Source organism: Plecotus auritus (genome assembly GCF_963455305.1).
Source record: "Plecotus auritus genome assembly, chromosome: 4".
Taxonomy (NCBI): domain Eukaryota; kingdom Metazoa; phylum Chordata; class Mammalia; order Chiroptera; family Vespertilionidae; genus Plecotus; species Plecotus auritus.
Window position 1 is genome coordinate 97,052,738 of NC_137775.1, and position 14,964 is coordinate 97,067,701.

A 14,964-nucleotide genomic window follows, 5' to 3' on the forward strand; every position below is an offset into this window, starting at 1 on the left:
GTGAGTGTGTGTGTGAGTGTATGAATGTGAATATGTTAGTGTGTGTGAGTGAGTGTGTGTATGAGTGTGTGTGCGTGTATGAGTGTGTGAATGTGTGTTAGTGTGTGTGAATGTTGTTTGAGTGCATGTGTGAGAGTGTGTGTGAGTGAGTGAGTGTGTGTCCGCATCCCAGGTGTGGCCTTGGGCACATGACTCTCCCCTCTCTGCCCTTCAGTTTCCTTGTCTGGAAAATGGACATGATAGTCAGCCTGGCAGTGTCGTGGGCTTTGTGAGGGGCCGTGTGTGCTGGTGCTGACAGCCAGAGAACAGCCCCTCCCTCCTCCAGGAAGCTCCTGGTCCCCACCCCAGCCCGGGCGGCAGCCACTTGCCTCGGCTCCTTCTCCACCTGCCAGGACACGCGGCTCCTGGCGAAGTTCAGGTGCCCCCGGGTCATCTGCAGCTGCTCCTGCACCTGCTCCAGCCGCTCAGCCAGGTCCCGCTGGGCCTCCCAAAGCTGCAGCTTTTCGGAGCCAGCCTCCTGCTGTGCGCTGCTGAGGCGCTGGAGCTCGGCCTCCAGCTGTAGGAGCGGGACGGGAGGGGGGCAGTGAGGGGACAGAAGCCAGCTGCCCTCCAGGACAACCGACAGCTCCCCAAGGCCATTGTGGGGCACAGGCTCCAGGTCCCCAAGGCCCAGCTTAAAGCAGGACTGGAGGGGTGACCACTCCTTCCTAACTGGCTCCATGACCTCCCAGCGGGAGGGACGTTTGAATTGCTGGGTGGAGAGGGCACAGGGAACTGCAGAAACACAAACTGCCATCGCCAGGAGGGCTGGCCTCTGAGGCCACACCCTCCATCTGTCTGCAGGGAGCTCCTGGTCCCACAGAAAGTCCTACGACTTGAGACGGCGAGCTGCTTGTCCACGCAGTGGGAGGCAGAGCCCTCCAATGGCCCAGGGCCCTGCACAGACCTCCCACTCACCCTGTCACATCTCTAACCTCCTCTCCCACTGCCACTCCCGCCCTGTTCCAGCCACGGGTCTCCTTGCTGTTCCTTGAACACTCACAGTGCGTGCCTACCTCAGGGCCTTGGCACTCACGGTTCCCGCTGCCTGGCTGCTCTTCCCCGGTCATCGCATGGCCCACCCCTCACCTTCTTCAGGTCTTTACTCCAACGTCTTCATCAATCAAAACCCTTCAGTCCCCCGGCCCTGCTTTACTTATCCTCCTCCGCACTTTTGTTATCTGATATGTTATGGATTTTCCTTGCTGGTTTTATCCTCTGTCTCCCTGACTAGACAATAACTCTGTGGGCAGAGGCTTGTGTCTGTCATGTTCCTCAGAACCTAGAACTGCCTGGCACATAGCAGGTGCATCCTAACTAGCTGTTGGGGGAAGGGATGAAGGGCCTGGGGCAGAGCTTCAGGGGGGACAGGACACCATGGCCCCAGGTGGAAGTCAGGAAGGGCCTGCTGCCTCAGGGGCACCTGGGGCAGCAGCCCGTGTCGGGAGGGCGAGGCAGGCTGGGAGAGCAGCCGAAGGGATGCTGGTGTCCTGTCACCACCGATGTGAGTTACTGCGGGCAGCGGCTTAGGAGTTGAAGGAAGAGACCGTGGGGCAGGGTCTCAGACCAAAGGCTCAGCCACAAGGAGACCGGGAAGTGGCCATCGGCTGCCGGACCCGGTGTCAGGGCAGCAGATCCTCTGCCCGGGAACCAGGTCAGATTCAGAGACAGGAACAGCCATGATGGATAAAGCACCGGGCACATCACAGCGGTTTTCTAAGGCAGGAGTTCCGAACCCACTTCTCTGTAGAGGAAACCAAGGCTCGGGAGGTTAGAAACCTGCCAAGGTCGCTCAGCTGCCCACGGAGACGAGAGCTGGACGCCACCTACGGCCCAGCCTCTCCAGCAGCGAGGCCTGGGTTTGCCCTGCGTTTCCTGCTCCACAGCGCTTTCCATTTATTGCCTCATGTAATACAACCAGCCTGGGAGATGCAACAGATGTGGCCACTCCCATTTCACAGGTGGAGAAACTAAGGCCGGGCAAGCAGTTATTTTCTCAGATTTGCATTGGAACCACAGGGATTTGAACCTACCCCTTCTGGCTCCTGTCCCGGTGCTCCCGCGGCCCTACCTGGCCTCACCTCAGAAAAAGGCCCACCGCGCCTTTCCCAGGGGGCCACTGTCTATGCGTCCTCAGGCAGGGGTGCCAGAGTCTGAGTCCTCAGAGACTGGGCGCCAGGCCACCCGCACTCACCTCCCTCTGGCCCTCTGCCAGCTGCTGCGCCTCGCGCTCCTTGGCCTCCAGGACCTCCTGCATCTGGGAGCTGAGGGCCTGGTCCCGGGAATCACTCTGCAGAGAGAGAGGCCTCAGGCCCTGGGCGCAGCGTCCAAGCCCCAGCCAGGCTCCACCTCCACCTGGGCCGGGGGCGCTGGGTCCCAGCAGAAGGGGTCTCGGGACAACTGCCCTGGCTCAGGCCTGGGTTGTGGCAACAAGGAAACCGAGGCCCAGAGAGTGGGACAGGCCCCAGGGGACAGAGCGAGACCCACAGAGAGGGGATGGGGCTCGGCGCTCCTCACCCCATCTCCTGATCAGGGGTGTGAGAGGACCCACTCCCAGCCACCTCCTGCTACCCCACACTGGCCAAGCGCAGGCCCCACGTCTGGGCCAGCAGAGGGGTCTGGGGCCGGGGAGGGCAGGCTGCCGGGAGCCCACCTTGGCCTGCAGCTGCTGCTTCTGCCGGCCGATCTGCTGTTCCATCTCCTCGTACAGCTGCTGGACCTCGCGGTGGTGGTCAGAGTCCCGCCTGGAAGGGGTGGGAGGTGGGCCGGGCAGCGCCTCAGCGCCCCCGGGCCCTGCTGCCACCAGAGGCAGCCCGGACCTGGTTTGGAGTCCATCTACTGCTCACCTCGCTTGATCAGGGACCCCTGACCCTCGTTACCCTGGAAACAGTTATCCCAATAGCAGCCCCTGACCCACACACCCCTGACATTGGTCATGCTGATCCCATCACCTGACTCCTGTAGCCATTGCCAAGCTATTGGTTCCTTGGCCCTGTCACATGGTCCCCATCACTTCACACCCACATCCCCTCATCCCTCTGTCCCCACATCCCTCTGTCCCCACATCCCTCTGTCCCCACATCCCTCTGTCCCCACATCCCTCTGTCACCATCCCCCTGCTTCCATAGCTCAGACCCCCGCAGAGCTGTGCCCATGCCAGCCCCAGAGCCGCCACATGCAGTGCCACCTACTTGAGTGGCACTCCTGGAGTTGGCTGCCACGTGGCCCTGCACCAAGATGCACTTGGCATCCCACTCTCGACAAAGGCCAACTCTGTCCTCCCCACACCCCCTAAGCCAGCCCTTCCTCCAGCCTCGCTCTGCCCATCCCAGCTTCCAGGCCCTGCGTGGTCTTGGCCGCCATCCTTCTGCAGCCGAGGGAATCCCATTAAGATTCAGCTAACATGTAAAGAGCTCCCACTGCATGCAGACACCAAGTGGGCGCAAACCCCCACCCACTCACTTCCTCAGGGTCAGCTCCAGAGACTCCTTGTCGGCCCGTGCCTCCTGCAGGCGGCTGGTCATCTGCTCCAGGAAGCCCTCCAGGTTGCCCGCCAGCTGGGGCTCCTCCTGCCTCAGCTTCCCCCACAGCTGCCAGATCTCCTGCCTGGGGAGGGGGGAGCCAGAGGTGAGACATGAGGGGGCCCAGGAAGCAGAGGGGGCCCCTTTCTCTACGTGAATGGCAACTCTCCAAGAGACTGGGGCGCCTGGGCTGCAAAAATCTATTGACCTCTGTAGGTGCAACCAAATGCCACGCCCTCCGGGAGTCTCTCCCAGGTGTGCCCTCTCCCTTCTTGTTTTTAATCCTCACCCAAGGATATTTTCCCATTGATTTTTAGACAGAGTGGAAGGGAGGGAAAGGAGAGGGAGAGACAGCGAGAGAGACATCAATGTGAGAGAGATACTTTGATTGGTTGCCTCCCAAACACACCCCAACCTAGGGCTAGGATCAACCCTGCAACTGAGGTATGTGCCCTTGACTGGAATCGAACCCGGGACCCTTCAGTCCGAGGGTTGACGCTCTAGCCACTGAGCCAAACTGGTTAGGGCTGCCCTCTCCCTTCTTGAACCCCCACAGTACCTTGGTTCTCTGTGGTTTGGTGATTAATTGTGGGGAGAGGGACTTGGGAGCCTGACGGCCCAGGGCCTCAGCTGCCTTCTCTCTTCTCCCACTCCCTAGCTGTGTGATCTTTGGCAAGTACCATGCCCTCTCTGGGCTTATTTGTAAAATAGGGAGGCTGATACCTGCCCAGCAAGTTCTCCAGAGAATAAGACACGCCCAGTGAAAGCACCGCTTGAGGCCTGGCACATGGTTGGCACTTGATATATGCTGCCTTCACATGGACTTAATTAAATTGTGAAAACAGATGCCAGAGAGCTGAGAGCAGGCCAAGCTGCCAAGGAGGTGAATGGCTCCCACCACGCCTGGCCCTGCAGCCTGTACCCTACGCCCCACCCGGCCTGCCCCACAACCCTGGGCCTGCCCTCTGAGAGCTGGTTCCCACAGCCCTGTGGGGCAGGCGACCCCCTTGCTGGCTCTGACGGCCCAGTGGCAGATGGGGTGTGTGGGAGGGGCACCTTTAGGCAGGGCCCCCCTTCTTTGAGCACAAGTAAACCCCAAGAGCCCAGAACCAGAGCCAGTTTGGAGGAAACGCCGTCTGTCTCCAAATCTCCCAACCCAGGGCTTCACCGTCCTAACTCCGCTCAAGTGGGGGCCCTCTTTTGGGTTAAGAAAGGCACCCTCAGAATGTGAGTACCCTTGGGGGGCTGCCCCAGCTCCATAACCCTCCGGAGGAATGGTTCTAGGGCAGGACAGAGCAGGGGGCGGGGTGGGGCCATGGCCTGGGGGCTCCTCCTGAGCAGGCATCTCCACCAGGGCTTTATTTTATCCCCAACAGCTCTACGCTCACTCTGCGGCCAGGGAAGCCGAGGTCCGAGGTTAGGCCACTTGCCCCAAGTCACACAGCTAACAAGTGGCCAAACCAGAATTTGCACCCAGCTCTACCAGGCGGCGCCTCACTTTCACACCGTGTCCAGGCGAGGCCTCAAGTACATGGACTGGCAGTGCCCGTCCTGCGCCCCGTCCCGGCCCCCCCTCCACACACTGTGCTGGCCTTACTCAGGAAGTGAGTGGCCGCCCCCCAGCTGCTCCATGAAGGCCAGAAACGCCTCCTTCTCCTCCGCGTCCGCCTCCTCCAGCACGGGGAAGCTGGTGCCCGCAGATCCTCTCTTGGACGACAGTGGCCTCCTTCCACGGACCCTCTGGGTGCTCGGGCTGGAGCCAAAGATACTCTCTGTGCGACAGAGGGGGACAGAAAGGAGAGGAGTGGGGTTGGGCTCAGCCCCTGACCTTGTCCTGCTCCAGCCCTGGGGGAAATAATTATATCCGTTCTGGTCACATTTATACAGGGCCGTGTTCATGCATTCCTCATGTCAGCCTTGGGAGGCTACTAAAGGCAGCACTGTGCCCATTTTACAGATGAACATGCGAGGCCCAGAGAGGCCTAATGAGTTGCTGGAAGTCACACAGCGGCTCCATGGTGGCCAACACAGTCTTCGTTCACCCAGAATATTTATTGAGCACAGAATATTTATGTGCTGGGCCCCAAAATGGCCCAAATCCTTGTCCTAGTAGAACTGACATTGTAGTGAGTGCTGAAAAGGACACATTTTTTAAAAAGTACATTTGCTAAGTGAGCTAAAGGAATGAACAAGACAATTTCCATGGAGAGACTGGGGGCTACTTTAGAGCGAGTGGTTAGGCGTGCCCTGAGGACGTGACGTTGGAACCGAGATGAGAACAGCAAGAAGGAGCAAGTCATGTGCCTTCCTGGGGAAGTGTATTCCAGGCAGAGAGAACAGCACATGCAAAGGCCCTGCAGTAGGAAACAGACTGGCACACCGGAGGAGTGAGTGGCACTGAGTGAGCCAAGAGGTTGGCAGAGTCTGGCTGGTGCTGCCCTGTGGCCCAGGAAGGGGTGTAGATTGTGTTGCACAGGCAGGGGCAGTCCCTGGGGCGCTGGGCAGGACTGGATACTGATAGGAAGAAGGACCTTGGTGGGGGGGTGCATGAACAACAATGTTCCCTCTGCCCCCACCCCTGATTCCAGACCCCAATCCCCCCTCTCTACTCCCAGCTTCCCAATCACCAGAACCAGAGCACCCACCTCCTGGGCAGCCCCAACCTATAAATGCAGATTCCTGGCCTCCCTCTCTGTTGCCCGCCACACTTTTGGAGACTAGCAAACTGAGAACCCCAGATGGCTCTGCATTAATGTAAGGCCAGCTGGGCTCTGCAGTCTCCGGAAGGACATCACACCTCCCACTCCCTAGACCAGGTCTTCCCCCGCCCCCGCCACCCCCCCTCCCTGCGGAGAAGGGGGAGCATCATTCCCTGCTGGTCTTGGTCTCTTTAGGTCCTTTGGGGCCTGTCTTGAGAAGCAGGGATGGAAGTAGCCCTGCTCAGTGAGGACTAAAGGCCTGGGAAGCCCCACCCACTAAATATCACCCTTTGCTGCTTTCTGGGCCCTAAATTCCCTAACCAGCCAGGCTGTGAACTTCCTCAGAGGGAAACAAGCCTGTGGTCTCAAGAATGGGGGGTGCTTAACTTCTCGCTCAAGGGAAGCCTTTTGCTGGGGAGAAGACAGGGGGGCATCAGAGAGCAAGCCTGGCAGCCTCTCTAGAGAAAGGGGGATGCTGAGGGGGTCCCCCAGCCGAGAACAGCCCAGGCCAGTGGGAAAGGAAGCGATCCAATCTCCGGGGCTAGAGTCTTAAGGCTCAAACCGCCTGCCTTCCCACCAGGCTGAGTGTCCTCATCTCCTCAGTCACCAGGATTATCTTCCACACCCTGAGCTCTCTCGGGGGTGTTGTGAGGGCCCACTGGTTGCTAAGGTGTCACTGTTGCCTTTCTGTCAGCCCAGCCTTGCCCCGTGCTGGGCTCACTGCAGGGATGCCTGCCCGTGCCGCCAGCCCCACAGCACCTCCTCCCGGGACAGACATACTCAGCCCAGAGCTAAACTCTTCCAGGGAGAGACGTCCCTTCCGCTCCACGTCCACCCAGTCAAAGATCATCTCCGGCTCCTCCTTGCTGCCCAGGAAGCTGAACTTGGCCACCTGCAAGGAGAGGGTAGATTGAGTGCTGTCCCCACTGGGCCAACCTCAAAAAAGAGAGGTGTTCGTCTTCAGCCACCCCTACCTTCCCGCTCCCCAGTTTTGGAGTCCCACAGCCTGCCTGAGCCAGAGCCTGCCCTGAAGCTCCCGGACCCAGACCCTATCCGAGACAGCCTCAACAGAGCCTTGAATTTCTCCACACCTTCTCCCATCCTCCCTCCTACGTCAACATTTGCCTGTCCCGAGTCTCCTCCCTTAAGGACCCTAATAAAGGACAGTAGGGAATCCGCCCCAGATTGTGTTTATCATTGTCCAAAAATTAATCTGGAACTTGAAAATAAGTCCCAGAGGTGGACAGCATGTTCCTCAGGGGCAAAAGCCCTGAGCATCTTCTAGACTAGAGGAATGTACAGAATTCGTCTCATGGAGCTGATGAAAGGGCCCAGACTAGAGAAAGTCACAGGTTAACTTGTAGGTTTCGTCAGAGAGAGATGTAAGTAATTTCAGTCCAAAGGAACAGATTTATGGCCTATTGGACATTAACCAGCTTTTAAAGCTCTAACTCAGCATTTCTAACATTTCTTTGTTCAATTACCTAGCTTTTTAAATGCTCTTTCTACCATTCATAACCTCTCTCAATTAATGAGTTAAATAAAACCTTTGATGATTCATCTTATTTTTGCCTAAGGGTCATGAGCTTACCTTTTGGGAAGTTATGTTTGGACAGTTTTGGAGGTTCCGTGAGGATGCCCAGTGGACTAGGCTGTCAGAACCAAGGAAACTGCTTTGCTGGGGAAGTGAGCAGGCACTTCTGGGCGCTTGGAGGGAATCCTGAGTGTGACTGAGCTTTAAGTTCACTGACTCTGTGTCTCTAGTGTCCTTTTTGCTGAATGTGTTTTGTTTTGTTTTTATTTTGGTGCAGCCATGGTGGGGAAGACAACAGAAAGTCGGATTTGCTCATCTTTTGTTGGAGGTGGTAGTGTTTGCTTTTCTACGTGTGACCGACCGCCACTTAGTTACGAGTTGTGTTCCCACGGGGAGGGAGAGCAGCTTTTTGAGACCTGGACTGGTAGTTTTTCTGTCTCTGTGCTGACTTTTGACCTGTGGCTGGAGTTGTAAAAATAAAGTCAGAGTCACTCTATGTTTGTGTCTACATGTCTGTAATCAGAGAGGCCTTAACTCTCATTGTGGGTGTGAAATAACTTCCTACCTCTGGAGGTATTAACAGCTTCGAGTCTGGGGGTCTGTATTGATTGGTTTGTAGAGACAGCTAAGTGCCTACATAAATCTGATGTTCCCCAAAGTCAAAGGAAATAAAGAAACCAAATTTCTATGCTTTAGAGGTGCTCAGCTTTTTTTTTAAGTCCCCTGTACAAGAAGTTGTTAGCTCAGAAAACTCTTAAGGAGCCAGGTTCAATAATTAAGGTGAATCTTTGCACAAATGAGATTAGTTTTAAAATCTGGGTTACAAGACACAGATAATAGTTATCTGTGTTTTCTCTGCTTTATATTAAATATAATACAAGTATACATTTTATTTTTTACTAGAGGCCTATTGCAGGAAGATTCCTGCAAGAATAGGGCTTCCTGCGGCCAGAGCGAAGCAGAGAAGGGAGTGAAGCCCACTCCCTTCTCCGCTGCCTTGCTCCCTTCTGCAGCGCTTGGCTTCCTTCTATGCTGTCTTCAGTCTTCGCTCTGTGCCTGTGTATGCAAATTAACCGCCACCTTTGTTGGGTTGATTTGCATAGTCACTCCTGATTGGCTGGTGGGTGTAGCGGAGGGGTGGTCAATTTGCATGTTTCTCTTTTATTAGTGTAGATAAGGCCTTGATATGGTTTTTTTTTGTGAAGAAACTAGTTCATCTGGATGTCCTGCACTTCTTATTTTGTCTTTCTGATCAAATAAGCTAACATTATCTGTACATAATGTTTAAGATTATGAAAATGTTAGAATTGTACACCTGAAACCGATATAATTTTATTAACCAATGTCACCCAATAAATTCAATAAAAAATAAAAATAAACAAGTAGCCCTGGCCTGTTTGGCTCAGTGGATAGAGCGTCGGCTTGAGGACTGAAGGGTCCCAGGTTCGATTCCGGTCAGGGGCATGTACCTGGGTTGTGGGCACATCCCCAGTGGGGGGTGTGCAGGAGGCAGCTGATCGATGTTTCTCTCTCATTGATGTTTCTGGCTCTCTAACCCTCTCCCTTCCTCTCTGTAAAAAAGCAATAAAATATATTCAAAAAATAATAATAATAAATAAATAAATAAACAAGTACATGCCCTGGCCAGTGTGGCTTGGTTGGTTGACCATCGTCACATGCACCGAAAGGTCACTGGTTTGATTCCCGGTCAGGGAACATGCCCAGATTGTACATTCGGTCCCTCATCGGGGTGCATGCAGGAGGCAACTGATCAATGTTTCTCTCTCCCTCTCTTTTCCTCTCTCTTTAAAATCAATAAAAATATATTTAAAAATTAAACAAATAAACAAGTACATAAAAAAAGAAAATCTGTTAAAGAGAGAAAAATTAAACCCAGTTGTGCACATCTGAAGAAAAAGATTATAACAATGTAAATTTGTGTTCAACTAAATTGATTAGTTATTCTAACAAATTTTATATCAACAGTACTTATATTTTGTAGTATGTCATTTTAAACATAATTTCCAAGATTTTTAGTAACATGAAAAACTTGAATTAATATTAAATTAATTAAGAAAATGTAATACTGAAAGTTTAATTGCTAAGCATCATTTTAAGTTTGTGTCTTTTTACTTCTTCCTTTTATGTGCTGGAGAGCAGCTGTATCTTTGGGCCATGTTAATGAGTGAATCCATTTTTGACACTTCAGATAGTTGTGCAAGAGAAAGCAGGGACTCAGGTAGGTATTTATACATCTATATTCAGGGCAACAGTATTCACAATAGCTTAAAGATGGAAGCAATTCAAATGTCTACCAAGGGGCAAACGGATACATGAAATGTGGTAGATACATACAACGGAACATAATTCAGCCTTAAAAGGGAAGAAAATTCCGCAATATGCTACAACATGAATGAACCTTGAGGACAAACACTGTCTGAGTCCACTTATATGAGGGACCTCCAGTAGTCAAATCACAGAGATAGAAAGTAGAATTGGGGAGAGAGGAGAATGGGATTCAGTGTTTAATGGGCCCAGAGTTTCCACGGGGGGAGAAGAAGCGTTTCTGGAGATGGGTGGTGGTGGTGATTACACAACAATTCGAATTACTTAATATCACCGAAATGGTAAGTTTTAGGTTAGGTATATTTTATCACAATTTTTTTTAAAGTTGTGCAAGGGACATGTGTGACTGCAGAAAGTCGTGTTAGGTGTCCTTGTGAGCTCTGTTAGTCTGTGAAATGCTTGTATAAGACCGACAGTTCTCAATTACTTACCCCCAGTTCATTCTGAGGTTAATTACTTTGGTTAAAAGTTGTAGTCACTACGGGTGTCTGAGACTATACTAGGAATATTAGTGACAGAGAAATCCACTGTGTCTGCAAGGAAAATGGGGTGTGTTTTTGTCTTGAAGAGATAAAAGAAGTGGTTTTTGTCTTAACGTGTCGGTTGTTCCAGAACATGAAAAATATAAAGGCCACAACCTGAATGGATAGAGTCACAGAAGGTTTACTGAACGGGAGTCTTTCTGCCTTGATTTATAATACCTGAGTCTGAAAATAAGCTATGAAATATGTTAACTTTTTGCCAAATTTGCCTCAGTTTTGATGGGTTTATAAATAAATTAAGTCCTAGCCCGTTTGGCTCAGTGGATAGAGCATCGGCCTGCAGACTGAAGGGTCCCAGGTTTGATTCCGGTCAAGGGCACATGCTCTTGTGAGCTCAAAACCCAGTAGAGAGCACGCAGGAAGTAATCGATCGATGATTCTCTCTCATCATTGATGTTTCTATCTCTCTCCCTCTCCTTTCCTCTCTGAAATCAATAAAGATATATTAAAAACAAACAAACAAACAAACAAACAAACTTGTGAAACTCCCTTGTGTTATATCAATGCAAAACTAGAATTGAGCTCCATCTCTATTAAAATGATAGATTGGTTTTAGAGCCCTTAGCCAGTGTCAGAAAGAGGCTACTATTTATCCTCTGTGTAAGTTGCCCAGAAAATTGATTCCACTTCTCAGCAGAAAAATCCCCTCTGCTGTGTTTGACTTTATCATATTCTAATTTTTTAAAAACAAGAACCTAAGGTACCTCTCTTATGAAAGAGCTCAATACCCTTGCAATTGTGTCACCTTCCTCTATGTTTAGTCCAAAAGATTGCATTTTCTTGTCACTTTGATTAAATAGGTAACCAAGAAATACTATTTCTCAGGCTCCCATGAGCCTGCCTTAAACTAGTGGCCACATTTCTCTGATAGCTCTTTTGAAATGAAACTTCAGAATATCTTTCCATATATTTATTAAATACTTCACCTCTATTATAAGAGCATGATGGGCAAGAAATAACAAGTGTTGGTGAGGCTGTGGAGAAAAGTAAACCCTTGTGCGCTCATCGTGGGAATATAAATTGGTGCAGCCACTATGGAAAACAATATAGAGGCCCCTCAAAAAATTAAAAAATAGAACTTGGCCAGGTGGCTCAGTTGGCTGGAGCATCATCCCATATATCAAAAGAGTACAGGTTCGATTCTGGGTCAGGGCATATACCTAGGTTTTTGTTCGATGCCCAGTCAGGTCATGCGGCAGGCAACCCATTGCTGTTTCTCTCTCACATCAGTGTTTCTCTCTCTCTCTCTCTCTCTCTCTCTCTCTCTCTCTCTCTCTCTCAAATCAATAAACATATCCTCAAGTAAGGATTAAAAACAAAAATCTATTTAAAAAATAGGACTACCATATGATCCAGCAATTCCACTTCTAGGTATTTATCTGAAGAAAACGAAAACACGAATTTGAAAAGATAAATGCTCCCTGTGTTCACTGCAGCATTGTTTACAGCAGCCAAGACATGGGAACAACCCAAGTGCCCATCGATGGGCGAATGGCTAGAGAAGATGTGGCGTACTGTACATATATATATATATTTGTTTTAATTTTTAAGTTCATTAAGATTAATTAATGCAATTGTGTTTAACACCTGCTTCTAAAAGATAAGCTGATCATTATCAATAAAAAAATATTGTAATCTTTGTTGCCTGTAGAAGAACATGAAAACTGAGGCTTTAACCTGTAACAAAATATGATATTAAATGTGGCTTGGGTGTAAAACAGAAGAGCATTGTAGGAAGAACATCAACTCAGAAGAGAGGGTGGCCTTTCCTGAGCTGTTTATGGTGGTAAAATGCCACTAATACAACTATTTCAGAAGCTGCGTGCTGTACCAGAAGGCCATGGAGATTGTTCAATGCCATCACTACCTCAGGGGAAACGCTGGTCAACCCTCACGAATAGTTCTGTCCCCAGTAGAGAGCTTGGCTCTTTTCCATTCTGATACTATTAGTTACTGTAATGGATAACCACAGCGCTCAGTCTCGCTCCTAAAGAAGCTTGTGCTTTGCCCGAAGGCTCAGTGAACAGCTGCAGCCACAGTTTGTGCTCCTGCAGGACAGACCCGAAGCTGTGGGAGGGACTGCACCCAGTTTTTTGGCTGCCGGAGCTCCCATGGGGGCAAGACGCCAAGCCGCCCTTCAGCCTGAGCCCAGCAGCAGCGGCTCTCCCAAGGTCCAGCGGAACAAGAACTAGTTCCACGGAACCGAGATTGGTCCAGGGAAATCTAGTCATGGTACTTGTTGGGAACATAGTTGGTATGATTTTTATGGATCTGTGAGAAAGTCCTCTGTCTTCTTGAGCTGTCTATAACCTTCAGTTGAGTAGGTTATGGCTTTTGTAAACAGAAATTAAACATATTAAATGGTATCTGAATCTCACGGACCCCTCCTGATTCAGAAACCAGTACTTTTATTTTCCATGCAACATCGTCCTGTACAAAGGTTCAGTAAGAACCTGTCCTCCTTTTGCGGAGATGGATGAGATAAATCGGTTGTGTAAGTGTAGTGTCATATTGGAGGGTGATTCGCATCCAGTCAGGCGTGACAAGTCCACCGTGAGGAACACGGAGCCAATGCCTGCCAAGGCCTCCTAGGAACCAGGTGATAAGGAAGGCCGTTCTGGGCAGGAGGGGGACCCCAAGAAGAAAGTCCCTCACCTTTCTACAGCCTGCAGACAAAAGCTGGTGGAAAGAGAGTCTTGGGTTGGTTTCGTGGCCTTAGGAGAGACGTAGGGTGGCCAGCTACCGCCCAGAAAGGGCCACATCCCTGGTGCCCCGCCAGCCCAGGCAAACTGGGGCAGATGGTCACTCTAGATCACAGAGCCATGAACAGAGATGGTAAAGGTCTGAAACTTGGGAATAAGGTAGACAGACCAGAGGAATGCACTTAGTTCATCTCATTGTTTACCTTTAATTCAAAGTCCCAGACTTCTGGTTACTTGTTAACTTGTAGGTTTTTGTCCAGGAGAGATGAAAATAATTTTGCCTAGCAGAACAGATGTCCCCAAAGATTGATGGCTGTTGGACATGAGTCATTTTTAAAATTGAACTCAGCAATTTTATCATAACACTCCTCTGTCAAATTGCTTGTAAATATCCCAGCTCCTCAAATGCTCTTTGAACCCACGGGAACATCTTACAGGTTCCCTTATTAATTAGTAACAATAATTAATTAGGTTAAGACCTTTGATAAGTGCTGATTTTATATTTACTTCAGTCTTTTTTGTTACCCTTTTGAAAATTATATTTGAACATCGGCCGTTCAGACGTTGCTGTGGCCCTGAGCCGGGGGAGGGGAAGGGCAGTTTTGCTGGGGGAAGGACAAAGTCCGGAGCCGGGAGCAGCATCGGGAGGAGACAGCAGGCCCAGCGAGACCTGAGCAGCCCACAGAGGCCCCTTTACAGGGAGTGAGGAAAATCCAAAGAAAAATCTGTCAATCTGGTCTAGGCCACAGCCCAAGACTCCTTATCAAGACACATGACCACGGCTGAACTTATGTTTCATTCAAGTTTCCCATCATCGACAAGGTTTGATTTCCAGGCCTCTAAGCTAGACTTCCCTGCTCCGTGGGCCTCAAGTTATATCATTTGCAAGTTAGTTCTTTGGCTTAAAGTCCTTCCCTTTGTCAAAATGTCAATGTTTCTGAAAGAGGGTAATGCACAGAGCCTTGTCAGGCGTTTGCACATTAGTGTAACCACATGCCTAGCCTTTTCTGAGGTCAAAGTTTAGATGAGAGAAAGGGACAGAGCAGGCGAGCCCCGTGGTCCTGGGTGGCCAGCCTTGAACAGGGATCGGGGAAGGACGGGGTCTCTGACTCACCACCAGGTCCTCGCGGGTGACAAAGCCCCTCTCCGCGGCACCACAGGCCTGGAAGAAGCCCTGCAGCTCTTCAGCTGCCTGGGAGGACCAGGGCTCTGGAGCCACAGGGGCATCCTGGCCAGCAGCGGTGTCTCGTGTCTGCCGCCGTCGGCTGGAGCCCAGTTTCCGGCCTTTTCGGGTGGCTCTCTGCCCAGTCTCCATGCTGCTTTGGCCTGGGGACAGAGAATGGTGAGGGATCACTGCCTGCTGCACAGTCACAGCAAGCTGTAATCCCTCCCTGGCTCCCCGTTAGCCCTGCAGAGAACCCACCGTGGGTGATGCCGTCCTGCCTGATGGGATCCCGCTGACCCCGCTGGCCTCGCTGCCCTCGTGGCCTCCAGCACAGCTGCCCAGGCCCTGCCCTTCCCGCTCCCTCTGCCTGGAATGCTCTTCCCCGCGCCCTCATCTTCAGATCTCTGCTCAACTGT

At 51.3% G+C, this 14,964-nt stretch overlaps 1 protein-coding gene across 1 annotated transcript in view; it reads right to left on the minus strand.

The window, feature by feature from the left end:
* The window catches only part of RAB44 (RAB44, member RAS oncogene family), a gene marked incomplete at its 5' end in the record, with an annotated part of 28,380 nt that extends 13,682 nt beyond the window's left edge, over nucleotides 1-14,698 (minus strand). Inside the window, 7 exons of the mRNA XM_080666378.1 lie at nucleotides 369-556; nucleotides 2,234-2,329; nucleotides 2,693-2,783; nucleotides 3,502-3,645; nucleotides 5,158-5,332; nucleotides 7,040-7,151; nucleotides 14,498-14,698. Coding sequence (XP_080522504.1) covers nucleotides 369-556; nucleotides 2,234-2,329; nucleotides 2,693-2,783; nucleotides 3,502-3,645; nucleotides 5,158-5,332; nucleotides 7,040-7,151; nucleotides 14,498-14,698 — 1,007 coding nt within the window. The remainder of the gene's footprint in view (nucleotides 1-368; nucleotides 557-2,233; nucleotides 2,330-2,692; nucleotides 2,784-3,501; nucleotides 3,646-5,157; nucleotides 5,333-7,039; nucleotides 7,152-14,497) is intronic.
* Between the last annotated feature and the right edge of the window lie 266 nt (nucleotides 14,699-14,964).